General features: G+C 44.1%; 2 protein-coding genes across 7 annotated transcripts in view; both read right to left on the bottom strand.

The window, feature by feature from the left end:
- siae (sialic acid acetylesterase) overlaps positions 1-21,459 on the bottom strand; it is a 301,364-nt gene that overhangs the window by 51,574 nt on the left and 228,331 nt on the right. The gene's annotated exons all lie outside the window — the stretch shown is intronic.
- The window catches only part of gdpd5b (glycerophosphodiester phosphodiesterase domain containing 5b), a 94,699-nt gene that overhangs the window by 16,662 nt on the left and 56,578 nt on the right, over positions 1-21,459 (bottom strand). For all 6 annotated transcript variants that reach the window (XR_014569759.1, XR_014569760.1, XR_014569761.1 and 3 more), the window contains exons 3-9: positions 20,094-20,197; positions 12,067-12,160; positions 11,721-11,780; positions 10,021-10,119; positions 8,976-9,069; positions 5,884-6,029; positions 1,816-1,898 (exon numbers count right to left, since the gene is read on the bottom strand). Coding sequence is in view for 3 of the 6 variants with exons in the window: in XM_083773570.1 (XP_083629696.1) it covers positions 1,816-1,898; positions 5,884-6,029; positions 8,976-9,069; positions 10,021-10,119; positions 11,721-11,780; positions 12,067-12,160; positions 20,094-20,197 (680 nt within the window). In the remaining 3 variants the exon portion in view is untranslated. The remainder of the gene's footprint in view (positions 1-1,815; positions 1,899-5,883; positions 6,030-8,975; positions 9,070-10,020; positions 10,120-11,720; positions 11,781-12,066; positions 12,161-20,093; positions 20,198-21,459) is intronic.

Raw genomic sequence — 21,459 nt, 5'->3', positions numbered from 1 at the left:
GTTTATTCATGCAGAGAACACTGACTGAGCATGGCTGCTGTTTTAATAGCAGCCTGCCTGGTTGAATACAAGAAGACTCACCCCGGCCCAGGCCGTAGCGTAACGGTCTGGGCACCGGACTGGCGATCCAGTCGCGGTGTGCCGCGGGTTCGACTCCCGGACCCGACACGGCCTTTACCGCATGTCATCCCCCATCTCTCTCCCGTTTCCTGTCAGCCTACTTTCTATCCCTTAAAAAATCAATAAAGGCGTAAGCCGCAAAAAAATATCTTAAAAAAAAAAAAAAAAGAAGACTCACCCCGTTTCTGTTTTCCTCCCAGAATTTTCTCCAGTGAGGGGTGGGAGAGGCTGGACAGCAGACGGCTGGATTTTGAATTTCTCTAACTAACTTTCATGACAGCAGAACAGCCTAAGTACAAATATAATTTATGAAAAGCTACTACAGTGAAGTCTGTTCACAGAAGTTGTTGTAGGATATGTGGGGATTATCTGACGAGGTACCATTTGAGGGGGCAAAACCTTACACTAAATAATACTAAATTGTTTATAGGGTCAATATAAGTAATATAATATAGCCTTTCCACAGGAGTATCTTTTTATATTTTTCCAAAAAGAATACAAACAGCCAATAGTATATTACAAAGTTATCCCCCTCACTGGGGAAAATTCCGGGAGGAAAGACGGGCACGCACCGGGGTGAGTCTTCTTGTTACCGCCTGGTTCACGGCCATACGGCTGCAGCCACAGTCCAGTATTGAGCTGTGCTTTTGTTTTGAAATGTACCCATTCTGCATACTGTTAACATTTTCAATCAATCAATCCATTCCTTTACTACTGCCTCCTATTCATCTCTTGATCCCCAGCATCCCCTTTTCTGGGGGGAACCTTCGCCAAAAATAGGACATTATTTTTGGACAAGAGGTTTGGTGTAGACTGAAAGAAATGGGTCCAAGTACAGATGAAAGAAATGGGTCCAAGTACAGATGAAAGAAATGGGTCCAAGTACAGATGAAAGAAATGGGTCCAAGTACAGATGAAAGAAATGGGTCCAAGTACAGATGAAAGAAATGGGTCCAAGTACAGAAGAAAGAAATGGGTCCAAGTACAGATGAAAGATATGGGTCCAAGTACAACTTGTACTAGAGGGTACAACTAAGTGGTGTGTGTGTGTGTGTGTGTGTGTGTGTGTGTGTGTGTGTGTGTGTGTGTGTGTGTGTGTGTGTGTGTGTGTGTGTGTGTGTGTGTGTGTACGTGCGTGCATGTGTGTGTGTGTGTGTGTGTGTGTGTGTAGTCAAAACATTTTGAAAATAGGGCTAGAATAGTTAAGTGCCTTGCTACCTTGCTGCTCAAGGCTATTTCCACATTACAATAGCTACTGAGGAGGAACGCTGATTTCTTATTCACTTTCACCAACTAACATATTTGCCAGCTTGTAAGCCCGCCTTTCTAACCTCTTGGCGATGGTATTGAAAACACAACGATGTAGCTGTGTGTGTGTGTGTGTGTGTGTGTGTGTGTGTGTGTGTGTGTGTGTGTGTGTGTGTGTGTGTGTGTGTGTGTGTGTGTCTCTGTGTGTGTGTGTGTGTCTCTGTGTGTGTCTGTCTATGTGTGTGTGTCTGTCTCTGTGTGTGTGCGTGTGTGTGCGTCTGTCTCTGTCTCTGTGTGTGTGTGTCTGTGTCTGTGTGTGTGTGTGTGTGTGTGTGTGTGTGTGTGTGTGTGTGTGTGTGTGTGTGTGTGTGTGTGTGTCTGTGTGTGTGTGTGTGTGTGTGTGTGTGTGTGTGTGTGTGTGTGTGTGTGTGTGTGTGTGTGTAGTACCTGATGGCCACATCGGACTCGAATCCTGTCACGTTCATCTGCACAGCTCGCTGGAAAGACAGGAGAGTGTTCTCTGGAGCAAGCTGGACACACACACACACACACACACACACACACACACACACACACACACACACAAACATTCAAATACGTTTATATTAATTTATTATAATTAATAGAGAAAATAATGTATTCTGCAAATAACCGCCATCAGAGTGAAACTTGCCTGGCCTTAATAATCCTATCATGAGGACTAATGACGCCCATGCATGCAAGCATCATATTTGAAAACAAAGTTAACCAAGTGAGGTACAACTGTGTACTTGAATCTGTAGTGTACTGTACATATGTGTTTATTCATTTATAGTAATACTGACAACTGACGGTATGCAGGGGAACTGGTTTAACCCATTTAGACCTGAGGACGCAACTGTGTCGCCTTAGCTTTTAACCACTTTAACCATTATTTTATTCTTTCACAGTGAACGTTTTTAACTCAAATATTTGCTTCTGGTGGGTCCCTGGAACAACATATCTTCAGATGCGGGTTGGCAGCCTTCTGATTGGTCCCTGACTGACTAACCAGCAGGCTATTTCTGCCTTGTTCTGCCTTGTTTATGTTGAATTAGCTAAAACATAATTTTTGGAAAAAACTAAAAACAAACATCATATACCCAGTCACCATGCTGCACCTGACTGACGAAATTGTCAATATATTTAGTCTTAATTTTAGTTCATTTAGTTTCATTTAGTTTCCGACAAACTTTTTTTGTCATAGTATTAGTCGACGAAATCAACACTGGATCATCTTCAGTGTAAGTTTCACAGACCTCAGTAGGCTGCATAAAGTGCCTAACATTGTTACATGTTAAATGTATTACCATGTGAAAGGCTCTTTAACACTTCAAATCAAGGTTATGAAACAAATATATCAAACCAAGGCAAGCAATCTCCTCAGCCCCAAAGCATCCTTTTCCCCACATGGTTCCATGTCAATGACAGCAGAGGTGAAAAGTGTAGCCTGGGAGGGGGGTGCAATGGCATGGCAATCAATGCAACGCTTCTGGGAAATGGAGTCCAGTCATGTGATTTCTCCATTGGGTGCTTGGGGGAGTGGGGGCGGGGGGGTTCTCATAGCCTTGTAGAGCCACACCTAAGATTAGACACTGGTATGTCGATCGATCACATCCGTCAACTGTGTGTGTGTGTGTGTGTGTGTGTGTGTGTGCACGAGCACGCCTGCATGTGTGTGAATTCACTCCCAGTTCTTTCCCAATAGTTACGTAATAATAAGTGGCATGCTATGCCAAATACCGTTAATCCTTCACACGGTAACATTCATGAATAGAGTAAAATTAAACTGGATTCATAAATCAGCACATCCAAAGCTGCAACGTGTGCAGCGCAAACCAACCACATGAATCAGACATGCCTGTCAAATGCTTTCCTATGGCACATTTGACTCTCGATATAGAAAAGCCAACTGCTTTATGCATTGGTAAACAAAATGGCTTAATATAAATTCAGAAAACAAACGAGGATGAGCAAGGTTTATACAGCCACAGGATAACAAATATACCCGTGTTCCTTAAAGCACCGTTTCCTAAACAGTGGGTCGGGACCCATCTGTGGGCCGCGGACACATTGTCATGGGTCCCTTCATTTCTTTGCTTCCGACATTTTGTTTTTAATTATTATAATTTCAAAACATTTTCAAAAAACATTACCAAAATAGCAAAAGTTTGCATGAATTCATACGAAATTAAAAGTTATTTTTCGAATAAATAAAATGAATTAGAAAACAAATGTTTAACCCATTTAGACCTGAGAAAATATTCTACAAATGCCTTCTAAATCCTGACAGTTTTCTGAAAATCCTGTTTCCATGTCAGTCGTTCTCAAACATTTACATGTCAAGGACCCCAATAAATTATATGTAATTGGCCGCCGACCCCCATCTGAAAATATGTTGTTTCAGTACCCCACTCTGGGAACCACTCTGCCTTGAAGCCCCCCCTAATGTGTTAGATAGCTCAATATAGAGTCTCCCGGGAGAGCGAAGCGAGAGAGCTTAAAAGACTACTGTATATGCCTGAGCTATGGCATACGTCAGTCGTCAGCCCGCTCACATCCACAGCGAAACCCTCCCTGCATCCCCCCATGTCAATAAGTGAGTAGTAGAGGCGAAGAATGAATAAAATAAAATAAATCCCATGAGGGCAGCATAAATTTACTGCAGCTCGCTATGAAGGCTGCATGATGACGTTACAAATTAGACTGGAGAGGTCCCCGTGTACTGTACTGTACTGTACTGTACTGTACTGTACTGTACTGTACTGTACTGTACTGTACTGTACTGTACTGTACTGTACTGTACTGTACTGTACTGTACTGTACTGTACTGTACTGTAGCTGTGGTTGAAGCATGGCGTTAAACCATTATTTTAAAACTTTAGCTGTTGAAAAATAGCAGCTGCTATTTCTTTAGACAAAACTGTGAAAATGTGGCACAAATCTTTGAATATAAGCTTTCACAGCGCCGTTTGACCGCCAGGATTAATTAATCTATCCATCGAGCCAAATCCGTAACCGGATGTTACAATGATAATGCTGTGTGTGGTGACTTGACCGGTTGTTGTTCTCTCGGTCGGTGGTGAAAATACCCGACCGCAAGTATCACAGCGCCTGCTGTCGGCCGTTGAAAAACTTTGTTTTGACCAGAAACGACATTCATTGCCAATTTGGAGATACAGGCCTTTTGAAAGCAGCACATAGAGTGCAAGTGGATGCACGCATCTTCAAAATGGCCGCGGCCACTGTCCCACTTTGGCTGTTATGCTAACGAGCGGCAGCTAACGATTCGATCGGATCAAAACATGGATTAAAGAATATAAACCCTGGAAAACGGTTCTGGCAGGCTAGACGATACATTTTATCCTATGGTTACTACGGTTCTGGTGGGCTCCGTGTTAACTCAAATCTTTGCTTCTGGGGGGGTCCCTGAAACAACAGTGGCCAAATACATTATTCATTTGGGAGTCCTCGACATGAAAACCCACCAGGGTAGAAGAAGGTAGTAGCTTAAGTGTCAAAACGTTTATTGAAGACGAGAAAAGAGCACTATACACTAACCTATGCAAAGGTTAGACGTTGCATTCCTGACAAAGCTTGGTGGCTTGGTGAACACAGAATGGTACTGGTGTAGGAGCTCCATGTCTCGCACAGTTCAATGATTACAACTAGGGTTGTCCCGATCCGATCATGTGATTGGAAATCGGGGCCGATCACGTCATTTTCAAATGATCGGAATCGGAGAAAATGTGATCGGGACATCCCTAGTATCAATATTATATCCATATCATGATATTAGACTGGCATTGTCTGTGATTTTTGATATTGTACTATTATGATAAGTATCGGACCGATACTCAAAATCAAATGATTGGATCGGGAGCAAAAAAACCCGATGGGGAAATCCCTAATTACCACATGCCCCATGCCCTGGCAGAGATAAGACCCATATCATCACTGTCTGGTGAAAACCATGTCTAAAACTGTTACTGCTCAGAAGAAAGTAAGAAAGTACTGTAACAATGTAGTATAATAGTGTATAATGCAGGACTTACAGTAAGTGGTTAACCCATTTTGGACTGAGGCCGATTGACTCACTGTCATGTCGTCTCTGCCGGGTGGAAACCACATATTGAATATGCAGATGAGTGGTTTCTGCCTGACAAAAACGATTATGTTGTGTTTGACACCCTCTTAATCTGTGAGCAGCCCATTTGATTGATTGATTGATTGATTGTATTCACAGTATGTAGAAGAAGAAGGTTACAGTTCAAATGAAAACACAGGTCAATACAAAAACTGCTACTGAGGATATAACCAGGAAAAGCACTAAAAGTTGTTTACATCAGGGTCCTCCATTTTACGGGCGGCTGCGAATTGCAGCCGCCCGTAAGTTATCTTTGAGAGCGATTTTGATCATTCCAGCCTATCAAATCGGGCAGGGGTGAGGTGGGTTCTGGGAGTAAGGCCATACTGTAGGTTGGTTTGCTGACTCACCATGGGAGCTCCCTGGTGTCCGATGACATCCGGTCGCCCTTTGAGGTCGGTGGGGTCCATGATGCAGGGGGAGGTGATGGACAGAGGGACCATATAGAGACCTAGTAGCACACTCAGGTACAGCAATAAAAGCATCACCTGAAACCCTGGAAAGAGACAGACAGACGACACGTTTGAAAATGAGGGTAGACAGGAAAATATTACAACCACCAAAGAAAATGCCATTGAGGTGCTTTCCATAGGTGCTTTCCATATTTGCACTTTTTGCGTTTTTTTCTTTTTGTAAATGAACAAAACAAATCAACAAGCGACACTTGTACTGTAGATGTGCTATTTGTTTTATTTGAATCCTGAAAAGTAACAGTTTTGGACACCCGACAGAGACGATAGCCTACAATAGGAATGGCACATGAAGAAAGCACAGGCAGCCACCATCGAAACAGTCTAGAGCAGTGGTCCTCAACAGGCGGACCGCGGTCCACGACCGGACCGCGGCACACCTCTCTGCGGACCCTGGAGAAATGATAGAATAAAGAGAAAAGGCCTGGGCCGTGGCTCAGCGGGAGTGACCCCCCATTTCCCTCCCCATTTCCTGTCAGCCTACTGTCTGTCCCTCCATAAAACATATCAAATAAAGGCGAAAGCCACAAAAAAACATTAAGAAAAAAAAATAAAGAGAAGAAAAAAAGTCAAGGCAACCGCGAGTTGAATTCTCTGTTGTATTCGATCAATGCCGAGAAACGCAATTAACACTCTGAATGTGTGTATTATGGGCCGGCATGTCATGATGACAATGTTGCGCTGACTCACACATTCAGTTGAATGAACAACATTGGATTTTTGGAGGTGTGAATAATGAATAGTTGTCAAAGTGAAAAAATATATTTTCATACTCTGCCACCCCAGTGTTGGTTGGGATGGGACCCGGTTTGTATAGCTTGGTTTGACTGTACTAAACAGGCATAGTTGTTTCTAGGGGAGGGGGGCGAGGGGGGCAGCCCCACCCCATGGGGCCCACGTGGCCCGCGACCCGCAATTATATTTGCCTGCGCATGAGACTGGACCATGGTTTTATTCAAAAATGATTTGTGGACCTTCAGCATTTCTAGTTGAGGACCCCTGGTCTAGAGTCACTGGTTCTCAAACCTTTTCATGTCAAGGACCCCCAGATGAATTTGGCCGCGGACCCCCATCTGAAAATATTTTGGGCCCAGGACCCCGTACAAGATTAGTGTTGTTAAGATGCTTCAAAAACATTCACATTTGTTCTCATTCCATTTCAAGATTGTAAAACTGATTATATGATAGTATAATATGAAGTAATTTAGCTGGGGAATCCCTTCAAAGATCACTCACTGGTCAAGAGTCTTAACCACTGTGGAACCACTAATATCAACATTGGAGATACTGTTTACTTTCCATTTTAGAATGTCAATTGTGTGTTTATGGGACTTCTGGGTTGTTTGTGGTCACACAGAATGGTAACGCACTGACCTCAGAGGTAAGGGATGCATTACGTACTGTCCCCTTCCCCCACGTCCGTGTACGTGTGTGAGGATGGAGCTTTTTGTGTGCATGCACTCTCTCACACATGCACAGGAGAGGGTATGTGTTTCAAGGTCATAGGGCTAGGTTGAATGTGTCAGGGACAACTCCTATTACAGACAGGAGACTAAAAGCGCACGCACATACTGACAGGCAAACACAGACTTGTATGCAACAATCATTTGCATACACACGCACACACACACACACACACACACACACACACACACACACACACACACACACACACACACACACACACACACACACACACACACACACACACACACACACACACACACACACGTCTCAAGCCTGCATGAGAGCAAAGACGCTGAGCAGAGAGAAACGCAGCAAAGCCCTCTTTTCACCTTGGCTTGCACAGCCTTCTGTTACAGATATGACGAGCAAGCAGCATTCCTTTAGGGATCGAGAGATCGAGACTGGAGCACATTATAGGCATTTCAAATGCTACTAAATACAAATACAGTACATTGGACATGAAAAAAATCACACCCGTGTGAACTGAGTGTTGCAACTCCCCTCTCCCCCTACCTCTCTCTCTCTCTCTCTCTGTAATTAGCAGGCAACAGTGCAACACTATCTCTCTCTCTCTGTTTCTGGCACAACAGCGCCACCTTTGCCCCTACTGGTACTCTAAACATAGTCACAGTCACATAGATTAGGACGGACATTGCTGTTCCTTGGAGTGGTTGAACCACTCAAAAAGACAATAACATTTTAATACTACTCATTAAGCTACGAATTTAGACTGAAGTAAATAAAGCGGGTCATGTTTTTAACCTTTTAAACCTTTTAATTCGTTTTCTAATAAATATGTCTATACTTCTTTCTGTAAAGCGACTTTGGGTACCCAGAAAAGCGCTATATAAATCGTATATATTATTTTGCAAATCAATAATACTAGAGTGGTGCCCGTGGGGCCTCTACAGTGGTGCCTGTTGGGCACTGGCGTACTTGGAACCATGCAAGCTGGAAATGCATGCCCCACCCAGATATTATGCCCGTGTCCCTTTTATGCCCATATATGGAGTCAGGCATGCCCAAATATGGAGTCCAATGCAGACGTCAGAATGATGTCAGAACAGGCCAGCTCCATATATGGACACTGGGCATATATTGGGAGTGAAGGTGGGGGCTGCCTGTTGGCCCCGGGGCCGCCATATGCTCTGGGATATGTGGGGAGGAAGAAAGCACCCTGGCGGGGGACTGTCGACAACGCGTCACATGACACCATCGGAATGTTCACTATCCTACTCTTTATGTACACTACGTTAATCATTCACCAGCCTCGCCATCCTCGCTGTGTGTGCGTCTACTCTGGACCGTTGAGCTGGAACAGTTCCATAATCAGACAGGAGTCCCTTTCTCTGAATGTTTGTGTGTGCGCGCTGAATGTGTGTGTGTGTGTGTGTGTGTGTGTGTGTGTGTGTGTGTGTGTGTGTGTGTGTGTGTGTGCATGCGTGCGTGCGTGTCAATATTTAGCTCAGTGTGTTGCGTTAGGAAACAAAGGGGGTGGGACTTACTTGTCTTCTCTGCACGGGCCACCTGCCCAGCCACGATCCAAGACAGTGCTGTGACTGCAGCTAGGGCCCCTATTTGGAGAAAAGGTCCTGTGGCCTTGAGAGACAGAGAGAGAGAGAGAGAGAGAGAGAGAGAGAGAAAGAGAGAGTATGAGAGAAATAAAAGCTAGAATAAGGGAGGGGTTCTCAAACCATTTTAATTTGGGGACACCCAGTTTGGTATGCAAACTATGCATTAGGCCACGGACCCCCGTAACTCGTACAAATGTACACACCAAGTATACCCACCGGAACATTGAGAACCACTGGAATAGGGCATTCAGACAGACGAAGAAAGACACCAAAGGAGCGAGGACAAAGATGGGAAGAGGCTAAACATAGTCACAGTATACTACTACTGATGCTCTACTGTGTGCCACGCCCGTTTTAGCCAAGGTAGACACTTCTAAACAAAGATCAGTTTGGGGTGCAAGTGCTATGGCTAAAATAGAGTTTCTATTTTGGACAGTATCTTACAATACCAAAATCGGATACCAAGCTTTGACAAAAGCCACAATGAAACACAGCGGAAATCAATGCAAAGTGACCTGAATATCTCAAAATGTATGACGCAAATCTCTGTTAAGAGGTCTATACAAAAATAGAATGTGTCTATTTAGGATATTTAACACAGCCTGTAAACAAGTTATTATATAAAGTGAGACAGGGGGGGGGGGCAGCAGTGGCAGAGTGACGGTAACCGCAAGGTTCCCAGTTCAAACCCGGGCTCCCCCATAGTTAGTGTCGAAGTGTCCTTGAGCAAGATTCTGAACCCCTAATTGCTCCCGATGTGCAGGTTGGTGCCTTGCATGGTTTCCTCCACCTTCGGTGTGTGTGAATGGGTGAATGTAAAAATGCACAATCTATGTGAAGCGCCTTGGATAAATGCACCATTTACCATTTAGACAACGTATTTCAGGGGGGTGTTTGGGTTCAGCTGATATGCTGTATTTTTACTGGCACAAGCCTTCATACTGGTGCTTCCTTCCCTGTGTTGTTATGCATTTACCTGCAGGGATATGGGGACAATGTCCCACTCCTCCCCCCACGTTTGGCTGACAGAGATCACTCCGCCCACAGTGGTGAAGAGTGCGCCCACAACACCTACCTGTGTACACACAAAGACACAGAGAGAATTAAACACACGTGCGTGACAGGGTTTTCGGTAGGCAATTTTTGGTCTAGCCACCGCGACATATATTTTTCGGACAAAGAATAAATTAAATCGGCCATATTATAACGAACGCCACATGCGTGTTTGCGGATGCATGCACCCAACTGATCATTACACCTTCTGCGTTGTTTTCGGAACTCACCCTGCGGGCTTGTTCCTGCAGCATCGCAGGCGTGCATTAATGACGTTAAACCACCCCCTCTTGTGTAATATTGCTTAAATATATGTTGGGCTTTAAATCTCATTCAACCTTAATATGCAAAACCTAAAGCTTTTTTATTTTATTTTTATTGTCAATATTATGCCATGATGGCGCAAAGAAGGTTGACTACTTGGCCTGCAATGTATTCCACTTTAACCGTTTTTGCAGTCACTGTGCTTGCTTGTATAACATCCACGACCCATACAAGTTTGGGTCCCCGTTTCATTATGGTTAATTAGATGCGGGTTGGTTCAGATTCTATTACCTCTGCACTCCGGTTCAGTTTAGAACACCCGAGTAAACCAAGAAGACCCGTAGTCAGCGCTGATTAGGAGGAGACTAAAATAGAAGACCTACTAGCGCACAACGCACCGCTTTGTGACGCGTTGTGAAGCGCTGCGAGCTTGTAGGTCTGACATTTTTTACAAGCACCACCGACACCGTCATACAACGGATAGGCTGATCTCTCTCTCTCAAAGTTCTGCAGCCCATAGCAGGCTGTGGGAATTAAACCACACTGACATTGAGTCAGATCATCACAACTTTAATTGGTTATCATAGGCTTAAATGTCAAAATAACCTAATAACAGCAATTTCCCAATCGGTCACAGTGGCCCGTGATGTCTGTATAATTAATGGCCAATTAAACATTTCATGGGTCAGTGGCCGGTAACCGGCTAATGGAAACCTTGGTACACACACACACACACACACACACACAGTCTGACACATTACACAGGCCTGTGTACACAGCACACATGCACACACACACACACAGCGTTTGACACATACAATCACACAAACACAGAACACCCAACCCCCCCCCCCCCCCCCCCCAAAGGCTTCATAGTTTTGTGTGGCTGAACAACAGCATCACAGAACGCGTCAGTTACTGGAACCTTCACCACTCCCCTGGGTCGACATGAACTGAACCGAGCGCTCCGAGTTCACAAGTTCACTTGCTTACACACACACATGCAGGCATGCACAAAGAGGTAAGAACATAAACACCAAGGTAATGTAGTTCTGCATTTTGAGCTTTATTATAGCCGAGTTTTTTGTTTTCAATTTCAGTTGAGTTCTGATTTGTTTTTAAAGCGATTTATTTGTCTAGGTTTAGGTCATAAAAATGGCAAAAATAGCAATTTCATGATTATTGTAAAATAGCCAAAACTGTTTCAGTTATCCATCGTTTTCCTTTTGCAAAAGCCTCGTTTTTCTTTTTCTTTCAGTTAACAGTTATTTTATATATATATATATATATATATATATATATATATATATATAAACACAAACCCTCCCAACACAACAAGTGCACAGAGTGCACACGCACCTTGTGGAGCCAGTGTAGGTTCAATTGTTGCCCAGCTGCTACGTGGCAAAGTGCTAAAATCTGAAATACACATGCAAGAAGAACACACAGAACATCGTTTGAATACATATACATGATGCACGCACACACGCACGCACGCGCACACACGCGCACACGCACACACACACACACACACACACACACACACACACACACACACACACACACACACACACACACACACACACACACACACACACACACACACACACACACACACACACACACACACACACACACAGCCTTTCATGTCTTTGTTTGGTGTGGTGATTAAGTTGTCGGTGAATATCTGATGAGAAGGACTAACCATTAAAAATGCTATGTAGGTGAAGCCAGCAGCGGTGGTGGCCAGGATGGGGACGGTGCCGTCGCTCCACTCCCCCGAGCGGCTGTACAGGACCCTGGAGGAGAGGAACGGGAGAGAGGCGTTCAATATCCTCAACATCAGTGCTTCTCAATACCATTTTCACGTCAAGGACGCGTGATTATGAATCCCACCAACCTTCTAGGGTAGACCCGCCTCACCATGTGTCTGATTGGCTCCCGGGAAGGCATAGTTTTACTGAGGTTAGGCCATTCGGGTTAGGTTTAGGGGGGTGCATACTTAGTTTAGACTAGTCATTGGTTAGACATGGGTTAAGGTTAGGTTTAGGTGTGCTGCCCCGTGGGAGGTTAGGTTTAGGGTGAGGGTTTGAGATAGGTTGTAGTTGTAGGACTAATGACTGGTCGCAAAAACGAGAACTGTCAATCACAACGACTACTGGCCAATCACAGCGGGGCTTTCCTAGAACTGCGGTGGGATCCATAATAACGCGTCAAGGACCCACACATTCATCTATCTCAGTGGTTTTCAACCCCTTTCACATCGAGGCCCGTTATATGTTCCGCATTTGAGCCTCGGACCACCATTTGATGATATTTAGCCTCGTAGACCCCCCGTGTTTCTCCACTAGTCCCATCCAGAAGAACAGTTTGCTGGCCACTGCTACAGAGCTGATCATGAGGTTATATCTTCCCTTCTTCTCTGGAATAGACCAGAGGTAGAAAACTGTCATTCCCTGATGTCATCGCTATAGGGACTCATGAGTCAGTAAGCAGGAACTGGGGATGACAATGAAGGACCGGGAAGTCTGGCGTGGCATTGTGAAATCCATTATCTCTACTGCGGTCGAAAAATGATGACGATGATGTCGTCATTGGATGAGATTTTTCCCACAGTTCCATGCTGTATTCATGTTGGCACCACAGGAGAATAGATAACAGGCAAACATTGAACAAAAATTAAAAAAAATCTACATTCTCTAATTGTGTAGACTTCTGGTAAATTAAGTAATGCAGATGTTTAACAATAATGTAACTCTTGAGAGCGTACCATTAAAACCAAATGGTCCATTTGGGGGTTTCAAGGGTTTCATTTTACATTCTCAAGAGTTAATGATCTCTAAGGACCATTTGGTTGCCAAATCTTCATCATTTAGCTGGGGACCACCTGGAACCCCCTCAAGGGCCAATGGTGGTCCCCAGGCCACTGGTTGAAAACCACTGATCTATCTATTTTGCCCGTGAACCCCATCTGAAAATATTTTGTGCCAGGGACCCCATACAAGATTTGTATTGTTAAATAAAAATCCATATTAATTTTACAAAATGTAGCTGTTCTACAAGCCTGCATTGTTGACACGTTGTGATCGTCTGTTTTCAAATAGCCGAAATATAGCCGAAACCCCAAATATATGGGGTTAAACAGATTTCTATGCTATATTAACACATTTAGCTGGGGACCCCCTGAAGCCTCCCCAAGGACCCCTGGCGGTCCAATGAGCCCACTTTGAGCATCATACATCATCATCAATCATCAGCTAATCTCGGTTAGCACTAGTGCCTTAAACATGTTGTTGTTAGTAGGAATAAACAGGAACACCCGGATGTATCGATCTGAAAAGGGGAGGAGCCGACCCAACTTCCTGTTTAACACAAAAAAGGAGGTTGTGTCCCCAGAGGAGGCAAACGATACAAAAATAAAAAAATAATTGGGGTTCGCAGACATCTAAAGCGGTCAGATCTTTCAGAACTTAACTGTCTGGAACATAAAGCATCGAATTCTGTCAGACTCCCAAATATCTCCCTTCATCTTAATGCTTCACTGCCACAATAAAGCCAACCAGATTAATACAAAGCTGGTAGCTTTGGTAGTCACAGACCGGTTAGGCCAAAGAGATGGCCAGGAAATTACGTCATAGTAGTTATGGTAATTGACAGGTGGCAAAACACTGACGACTCTCTCTTCTGAACAAACAGTGTTGCCTCATTGCAAAGCCTTATTTACAGGGAGCACACAATAAAAACCCATTTAGACCAGAGGACGATTCTACAAAATGTCTTCTAAGTTTGATGAAAACCCCTATATCAGTTGTTGTCAAACTATTTCATGTCAAGGACCCTAAATAATATATACATGTAATTGGCCGCCGACCCCCATCTCAAAATATGTTGTTTCAGGGACCTCCCAGAAGCAAAGATTTGAATAAAAAATGTTCTCTGTGAAAGAATATATGTTCAAAACTATGCACGTTTTCACGATTTTTCAAAAATAGAAGATCTACAAGCTCATAGCACGGCACTCGGTGCCGCGCTATGAGCTTATAGATATGCTATTTTTCAATAGCTAAAGCATAACATTATGCTTAAAACACCAAAAGGCGTGTGAAAATTGACCAAAATGGCCAATGTAATAATTTATTACATGTATAAAATTCATGTAGTATTGAACCAAATATTACTTGTAATTATTACTAATAATGGTCCATTTGGTTCAATACTCATACCTTTTTTTACACTCTCAGAGTGAAAAACTTCACTGATTTCATTTTACTATGCAGGAAGACATGGGGAAGATCAGGTCACTTTCTGGCCAGTAGCCATAATCTAGCCTAGCGTAGCCAGCAGGCTAAAGTCAATGTAGTTGCTATAGCACAGCCAGCGACGAGAACACCCGCAAAAAGAAAAAGCTATGCTGACTTCAAAGAAAATACCTCATATCCCGCACCGCAATATGAAGGAGTGCTCTACAGTCTTAGCATTGGTATACTCTCTGAATCTCTGAACTGTTTGAGATCCAAGACTTCCTGAAGATGCCAAAACCCCAGTGGGGTCACTAAAGAAGTGTCAACTGAGATTTACCGCAGAGGAAACTCACTGCTGCGGAACACCGGGGTCACATAAAAAGGACAGGAAGGTTAGGGAAACTCACTGCTGAGGAACATCGAGGTCACGTAAGGAAGACAGGGAGGTTAGATAAACTCACTGCTGCAGAACATCGAGGTCACTTAACCCATTTAGGCCTGACCTCAAAATTAAAAAAAAAATCTGATTCTGATTTTTCAAAAATAGCAGACCTACAAGCTTGTAGAGCTTGTAGATCTGCTATTTGTCAATAGCTAGATTATAACATAATGTTATAGGAAGACAGGAAGGTAAGGAAACTCACTGCTGCTACAACACCAGAGTCACATAAAGTATGCAGAGGAATGAAACACAGCTACCAATACAACATGTGAAAGAGAGAGGCACACAGGAATAAACAGCGTAATTTGATAGAGAAGGGAGAAAGAAAATTGGTTCGGCAGAATACCGGGAAAGGCAAAAAAAGAGTGATAGAGGAAGGGGGCCAATAAAACAAGACAGGCAAGGAGGAGGAAATGGGTGACATTGACCATGGTGCGCTGACAGCAGGGGTGGTGGGTGGAGGAGCACCAGATATGTGGGATGGGGGGGGGGGGGGGGGTAGAGACACACAGAGAGAGAGCGAGAGAGAGAGGGAGACCTTGAGGGATCTGTGTGTGTGTGTGTGTGTGTGTGTGTGTGTGTGTGTGTGTGTGTGTGTGTGTGCGCGTGTTATAAAGTATACTGCAAAGTACGCTGTAAGAGAGTTTCATCATTTCATAAAGCTAGTACTGTTGTTGTGGCATAAACAACAAACATGAACACCGAAATGCTATCATCTAGATATAATGGGTCAAATCGATGAATCACTAATTTTGGAATTTGGAATAACGTGGAATGATAAGTTGTTCTTAGCATGTTCTATATTCACGGTTAGAGATGCTCCGATCAATCGGCCACCGATTGGTGATCGGCCGATATTCACTCACAAATGACTCGATCGGTGATCGTCAATTTACCCTACAGTATGTGGAGAAACCGATCTTTTATACCATTTAAGTGGTAAAAAAGTCAATCAGATATATAGTATAATATCATTTTGCATCTTTGTGACAGGCCTAAACATTCTCCGTTTCCTCCCCACAAACACAGGAACAGTTTTGACATGGGCTTGGACATATAATACTTTTTGGAAATATTAATATTGTTCCTTTACACGCAAGATCGGCATCGGTATGGCCGATCGTGAGAAAAACTATCAGTGATTGGGATCGCTCCCAAAAAAGCTGATCGGAGCATCCTTATTCACGGTCTACCATATAAATCATTGTTCTCTCCCATTTAGGCTTGACGTCGAAATGTGCCGCATTTTTACGATTTTTCAAAAATAGCAGACCAAGCAGGCCAAGCGCGCCACTCGGTGGTGCGCTATGAGCTTGTAGATCTGCTATTTTTCAATAGCTAAAGCATAACATAATGCTAACACCAAAATGGGTTCCCGCCCAAAATGGGTTAAACTATTTCAAGGTGAGATTTTTCAAAAATCGGAAAATCTTTTAAAAGAAAATAGCAGATCTACAAGCTCACAAAGTGTCACATCACGACACGGCTGTGTACAGTATGAGTTTGTAGATCTAGCATTTCCGGCATGTGACGCTGCAGTACAACTGCAATATAAATAATCCAAAAGTGGATGATAATTGCAGACTAGGTATCCCTTTAAAATGTTTTATTTTATTTTAGAAAGTAAAAGTCTAATGAAAATCCAATACTGCTTTTTACTTTCTTTCAGAATCTGACAAACTGTCAAAGAGCGGCCAAGTCATCTATAAACTGTCAAGTGTACATTTCTGTCTGCCAAAGTAACTGACACGAACTAACTATACAGTAGCTGAACATGACTGACATGGTGATGAAAGATATAGAACGTGGAAGGAGCGTAGACCACCCCCTCCGTCGTGGAGGGGGAAACAGGCCACGGTGATGGAGAACGCAGAAGGAGCGTAGACCACCCCCTCCGTCGTGGAGGGGGAAACAGGCCACGGTGGAAGGAGAACGCAGAAGGAGCGTAGACCACCCCCTCCGTCGTGGAGGGGGAAACAGGCCAAGGTGGAAGGAGAACGTGGAAGGAGCGCCTCCGTCGTGGCCTTCACGTCCGACAGGGAGCGAATGGTGGGAGTGGCCGCCACGTGGCAGCCCGTGACTAACCCCGCTAACACCCTCTACCAAGGCAGACAACAAGCTGCTGGGTCAGTTCACCCTGGTGGGGATCCCCCCGTCCCCCTGGGGCGTGCCTCAGATCATGGTCACCATGGACATCGGCGCCATCGTTCACGTCCCGGCCAAGGAGCAGGGCACCGGCCGCAAGCAGCAGATCGTCATCCAGTCCTCCGGAGGTCTCAGCAAAGAAGACATCGAGAACATGATCCGAAGCGCCGAGAAGCAAGGAAGGAGGAGCACACATCCGTCAACATGGCCGAGGGCATCGCATACGCCATCGAGTCCAAGATGTAGGATTTCAAGGATCACGTTCCCGAAGACGAGTGCAGCAAGCTGAAGGGAGACATCGCCAAGGATGGACATGGCCAGGATCTCCTGGCCAACAAGGACGCTGCAACAGCAGAGGATGTTACAAGATGATGGCGTTAGAGCGGGAGAACAGCGGTTTAACCTCCCAAGGAGAGAAGAGGGAGGAGCGGCAGTAGAACCGACCTCTGAGCTTTGCACTTGGTTGTCGTGGGAGACAACAGTGGGACTGATAGGCTTATATGTCTTTGTTACAGGAGCATTGGATTTGATAGGACGTAAATATACGTCTTTGGCAATCAATGTTAGCAGCCTAGGTGCCCGGACGACTAGGCCGGCGCGGGCCTGGATTCAACCTTTTTAACGTATCCAGTATCCACCATCCTGCATTTTAGTCTTTTGTATTATGTAGTATGTACAACAGGGGATGCAAGGCACTCAAACCAGGGATATCAATCAATCTTTATTTCAGACCCAGGAAGATCCATATCACAAACAATACAATATAACAGGAAATAACACTAAGCCAGCTGACAGCGTGTAACGGGTTCGACTCCCGATCCCGACGACCCATGTCTCTCTCCCCATTTCCTGTCAGCTTACTGTACACTTTCAAATAAAAATAAAAACCGAAAACATTTCTAAAAAAAAAAAAAGGTTGAATCCAGGCAGGAATTAGAAACGCCTACAGTGTATACTGTGACGTTTCTAGTGTAACTAGACCTGTGCCCTTTGGGCACCGGCCTACTTGGGAACGATGCAAGATGAGAACAATGAAAATCGGGAATACATACCCTATCCTAGTATGCCTAGTATGTTATATCATAGCGCCCGTTTTAACTGTCTGTCTGTCTGTCTGTCTGAAGAGTGCAAACTGACTGAGAAAAGTGGACTGACTAATGGACTAAGTAATCAAATTGCAGGTGTGTGGAATAAGGCTGGGGTTGCCATGGTAATCAATTGGCTCATGGCAGAGCCTGGACATTGGCTGGACAGGTGTGATCAATTGGCTAATTTGGGCCCTGTCCAGAGCCTGGGCAGAGCCTTTTGTGCTGGTTCTTGACTGCACTGCACTCCCTGTGGGGGTGTGGAACGCCGGCCTGTGTCGAATTTGAAGTTGGTGGGGCAAACGGCATTTATAGCTAGATGTTCTATCTATACATTTGCTCTTTCCTCTAGTGACACAGTAAAATCCTCAGTGTTCATTTATCCATTTGTACAAATAAATATTCACACGCAGGACCTTACTCTATTTAGCCATCTTGTTCTGGAAAAAGCGTGTCCATGTATGCTTGTAAATTTGTCCTTCAATAGGACAGTGCGAGTATGTGAGATTAATGCAATGATGAATTAATGATGAATAATGAAATGAGTAATGAAATTTCGCAACTATTTATATTACCATTAATATAGCCAATTCTCCCCCTCTAGGCACAGCATAAATTGGCCCCAAATGAATTAATTAGGGTTGAACCCCTGTGCACTTGTGGGCACTGGGCTGGAGCAGTTTTCTCCCTGTTGATTCAAAAGTCACACAAATATAACTGTGCGTGGTTCATATAATTATTCACAACTATGGTATGCATCAATATATATTGATTATATATTGAGTTATTTGTCCAAAATACCATTAACGAACGCTGTGAGAGGCAACTGAACCCCCCACCCCATCTGGGTGCTATAAGACAAATACTTTATGTAACACTGTGTGGGCCGTAATCTGCTGAGGGCTAGACTGGTAATAGTCAGATTAAGGCGGCGGAAGGATTATCCTCTGAGGGGTAAATATGTGGTAAATACAGGGAAATATGTTATGGATACAGAGTCTGTTTATTTGCAGCTGAAACAATAACGTGAGAAGATATAACAAACATGGTCTATGATGACACATCAAATGTGGAACAGAATCTGCAAACTATTTGTTTGATAGAGAGAATGGCAGCATTATGATGGAAAAAGAACAAGGTGACAAAACAGGGTTGGATTTAGATTTCATAATTCACTGTACTTAAACAGACATAAAAGTTAAACGAAAGTTAGAAGAAAGCATCGCTAGGCTATAAGTCAATGAGCTATTAGGTGTTTTCTGAAAAACGTATGTTGCTATATTTCTCTGAAAACCTCATTCTTGCCATTGTCATATTCTAACAGGCTAACATTGCCAAAGGGGGGTCGCTGGAACAAAACATTTTCAGATGGGGGTCTGCGGGCCAAATGCATGTCACTGTGGGGGTCCTTGGTACGAAGAAGTCCGAGAACTACTGATTCAGAATCAGGTCTGAATGGGATAGGTCACTTCAGCACACACTAGCACACCTCCACAGGTAGGATACTCATAGACATAGAAAGGTAGACCCCTCCTTAGGCTCTGCCAAGCTTCCGCGTGGGTGTTTCACTAGTCTCACGTAGCCAGACAACTATTGCGGAGGCAACAGTCTGGCAACGCGAGACTAGTGTTTCACAGAAGCTTCCGCATGCGTCAGAGCAGACATACGGGTCTGATAAGTCCCGGAAAAGACACGCTAGTGATTGGCCAGTGGTCACTTGAGTGACCGCGTGGCTTCCGCACTTCTGGCGCACGTCCGCCCTCACGTCGATACACATGGCTCAAACAAACTAGTTCATTTCTTCTATGAGGATACTCACCAGTTAAACTCATTGTAGTCGTTGTGGGCCTCCCACCAGAAGTAGAACCAGACGAGCAGCAGACAGAACGTAAAGAGCAAGATCAGGGACCACAGCAGCTCCCACTGCAAGGCAAACACAGACACACGCATTTTCTAATGATTTATTTGAATTCAGTGTTTTTGAGTGAAAGGATGTATAATGGATTGCGCAGTCTTCTCCTAAAGGCAATGGCATGTGGCAAGGTGATTGGTTTCATTATTGTAACGCACAAACCACACGCATCGATGCATAATGTAATGGGTAGCGGAGGTGTTGTAGGGATTTAGGCTGTGGCACAAGATAGCAAGTTTTACGGGGGAAGGCTGTGCTAAAAATTACGCAATGCTAAATCCCAAAATTACAGATTTAGTGCCTCTGACGCAAGATAGGGCCCGACGTGTTTTAACACCAATTATGTGCTGTTTATATTTCTTTGACTCAATCAATAGTTGTTGAACGAGGGGGAAAACTGCCACTGATCCACTTTTCGTGATGACGTCACATAATTAAGGACAGGAATGCATGGCTTGCAGAGATTCAGTTTGATTTGGCCTTTTTTGGAGGAAGCATGCAAGTTGCTAGATTTCAGCAGGTTTTCGAACATCCAAGGCCTGCGCTATGGACAGCCAAGGGCTCACATTTGGCCTCCTCTGACTCATTAGGCCATGGATGTGATAACGGCCTACAGCTTCAGGGAACAGTCTCAAGCCAGCTACTGACCTCAATTATTATTCCCTTGTACACTTTCCTCATTAGAAAGAAATTACTGTCATCCACCAAAAAGGATTAATCACTGTCCTGCAAAACTATCATACTGCAGTAACTAATGCACGCTTGCACATGCACGCACGCACACACACGCTCTCACGCACACAATCAACCTTTTAACCTGTTCATTAAAGAGTGGTACAGTGTAGATTAATTCATTCATTCGGCAAAGGCAAAATAATACTGTTCCAAGTTGTTAACTCACTTTAGGCTCGGGTAAACAGATTTAAATTACGTGTGATGTGATGTCTGTAATGCAATCACATTTGCTCAGTCTGTGCGTATTGTCATGTCAGCATATTGATAGGGAATGATTATATTCTCTGTTCATATACAATCCCCCTTATTTTTCATTTTAACATGTTACATTTTGAGAGGCCGTGCAGCTGTGTACACTCCTCTGCTTTCCACTCCCCTGCCTTCTCCAAGGTCGAGACACTGCTTGGAGATCACTGCTCAAATGGGCCAGTCAACGTAACTGGTTTCAACCAGTTGCTACCCAGTATCTCAGAACTTGCCATGTCAGGCCACACCCCTTTGCTGATTTCATGTCTTTATATATACAAATGAAAGTCCA

This window comes from Protomyctophum parallelum (assembly GCF_964188405.1).
Source record: "Protomyctophum parallelum genome assembly, chromosome: 9".
Classification (NCBI taxonomy): Eukaryota; Metazoa; Chordata; class Actinopteri; order Myctophiformes; family Myctophidae; genus Protomyctophum; species Protomyctophum parallelum.
Note: the sequence above shows the minus strand (reverse complement) of the source record. Positions and strands in the feature narration are given on the sequence as shown.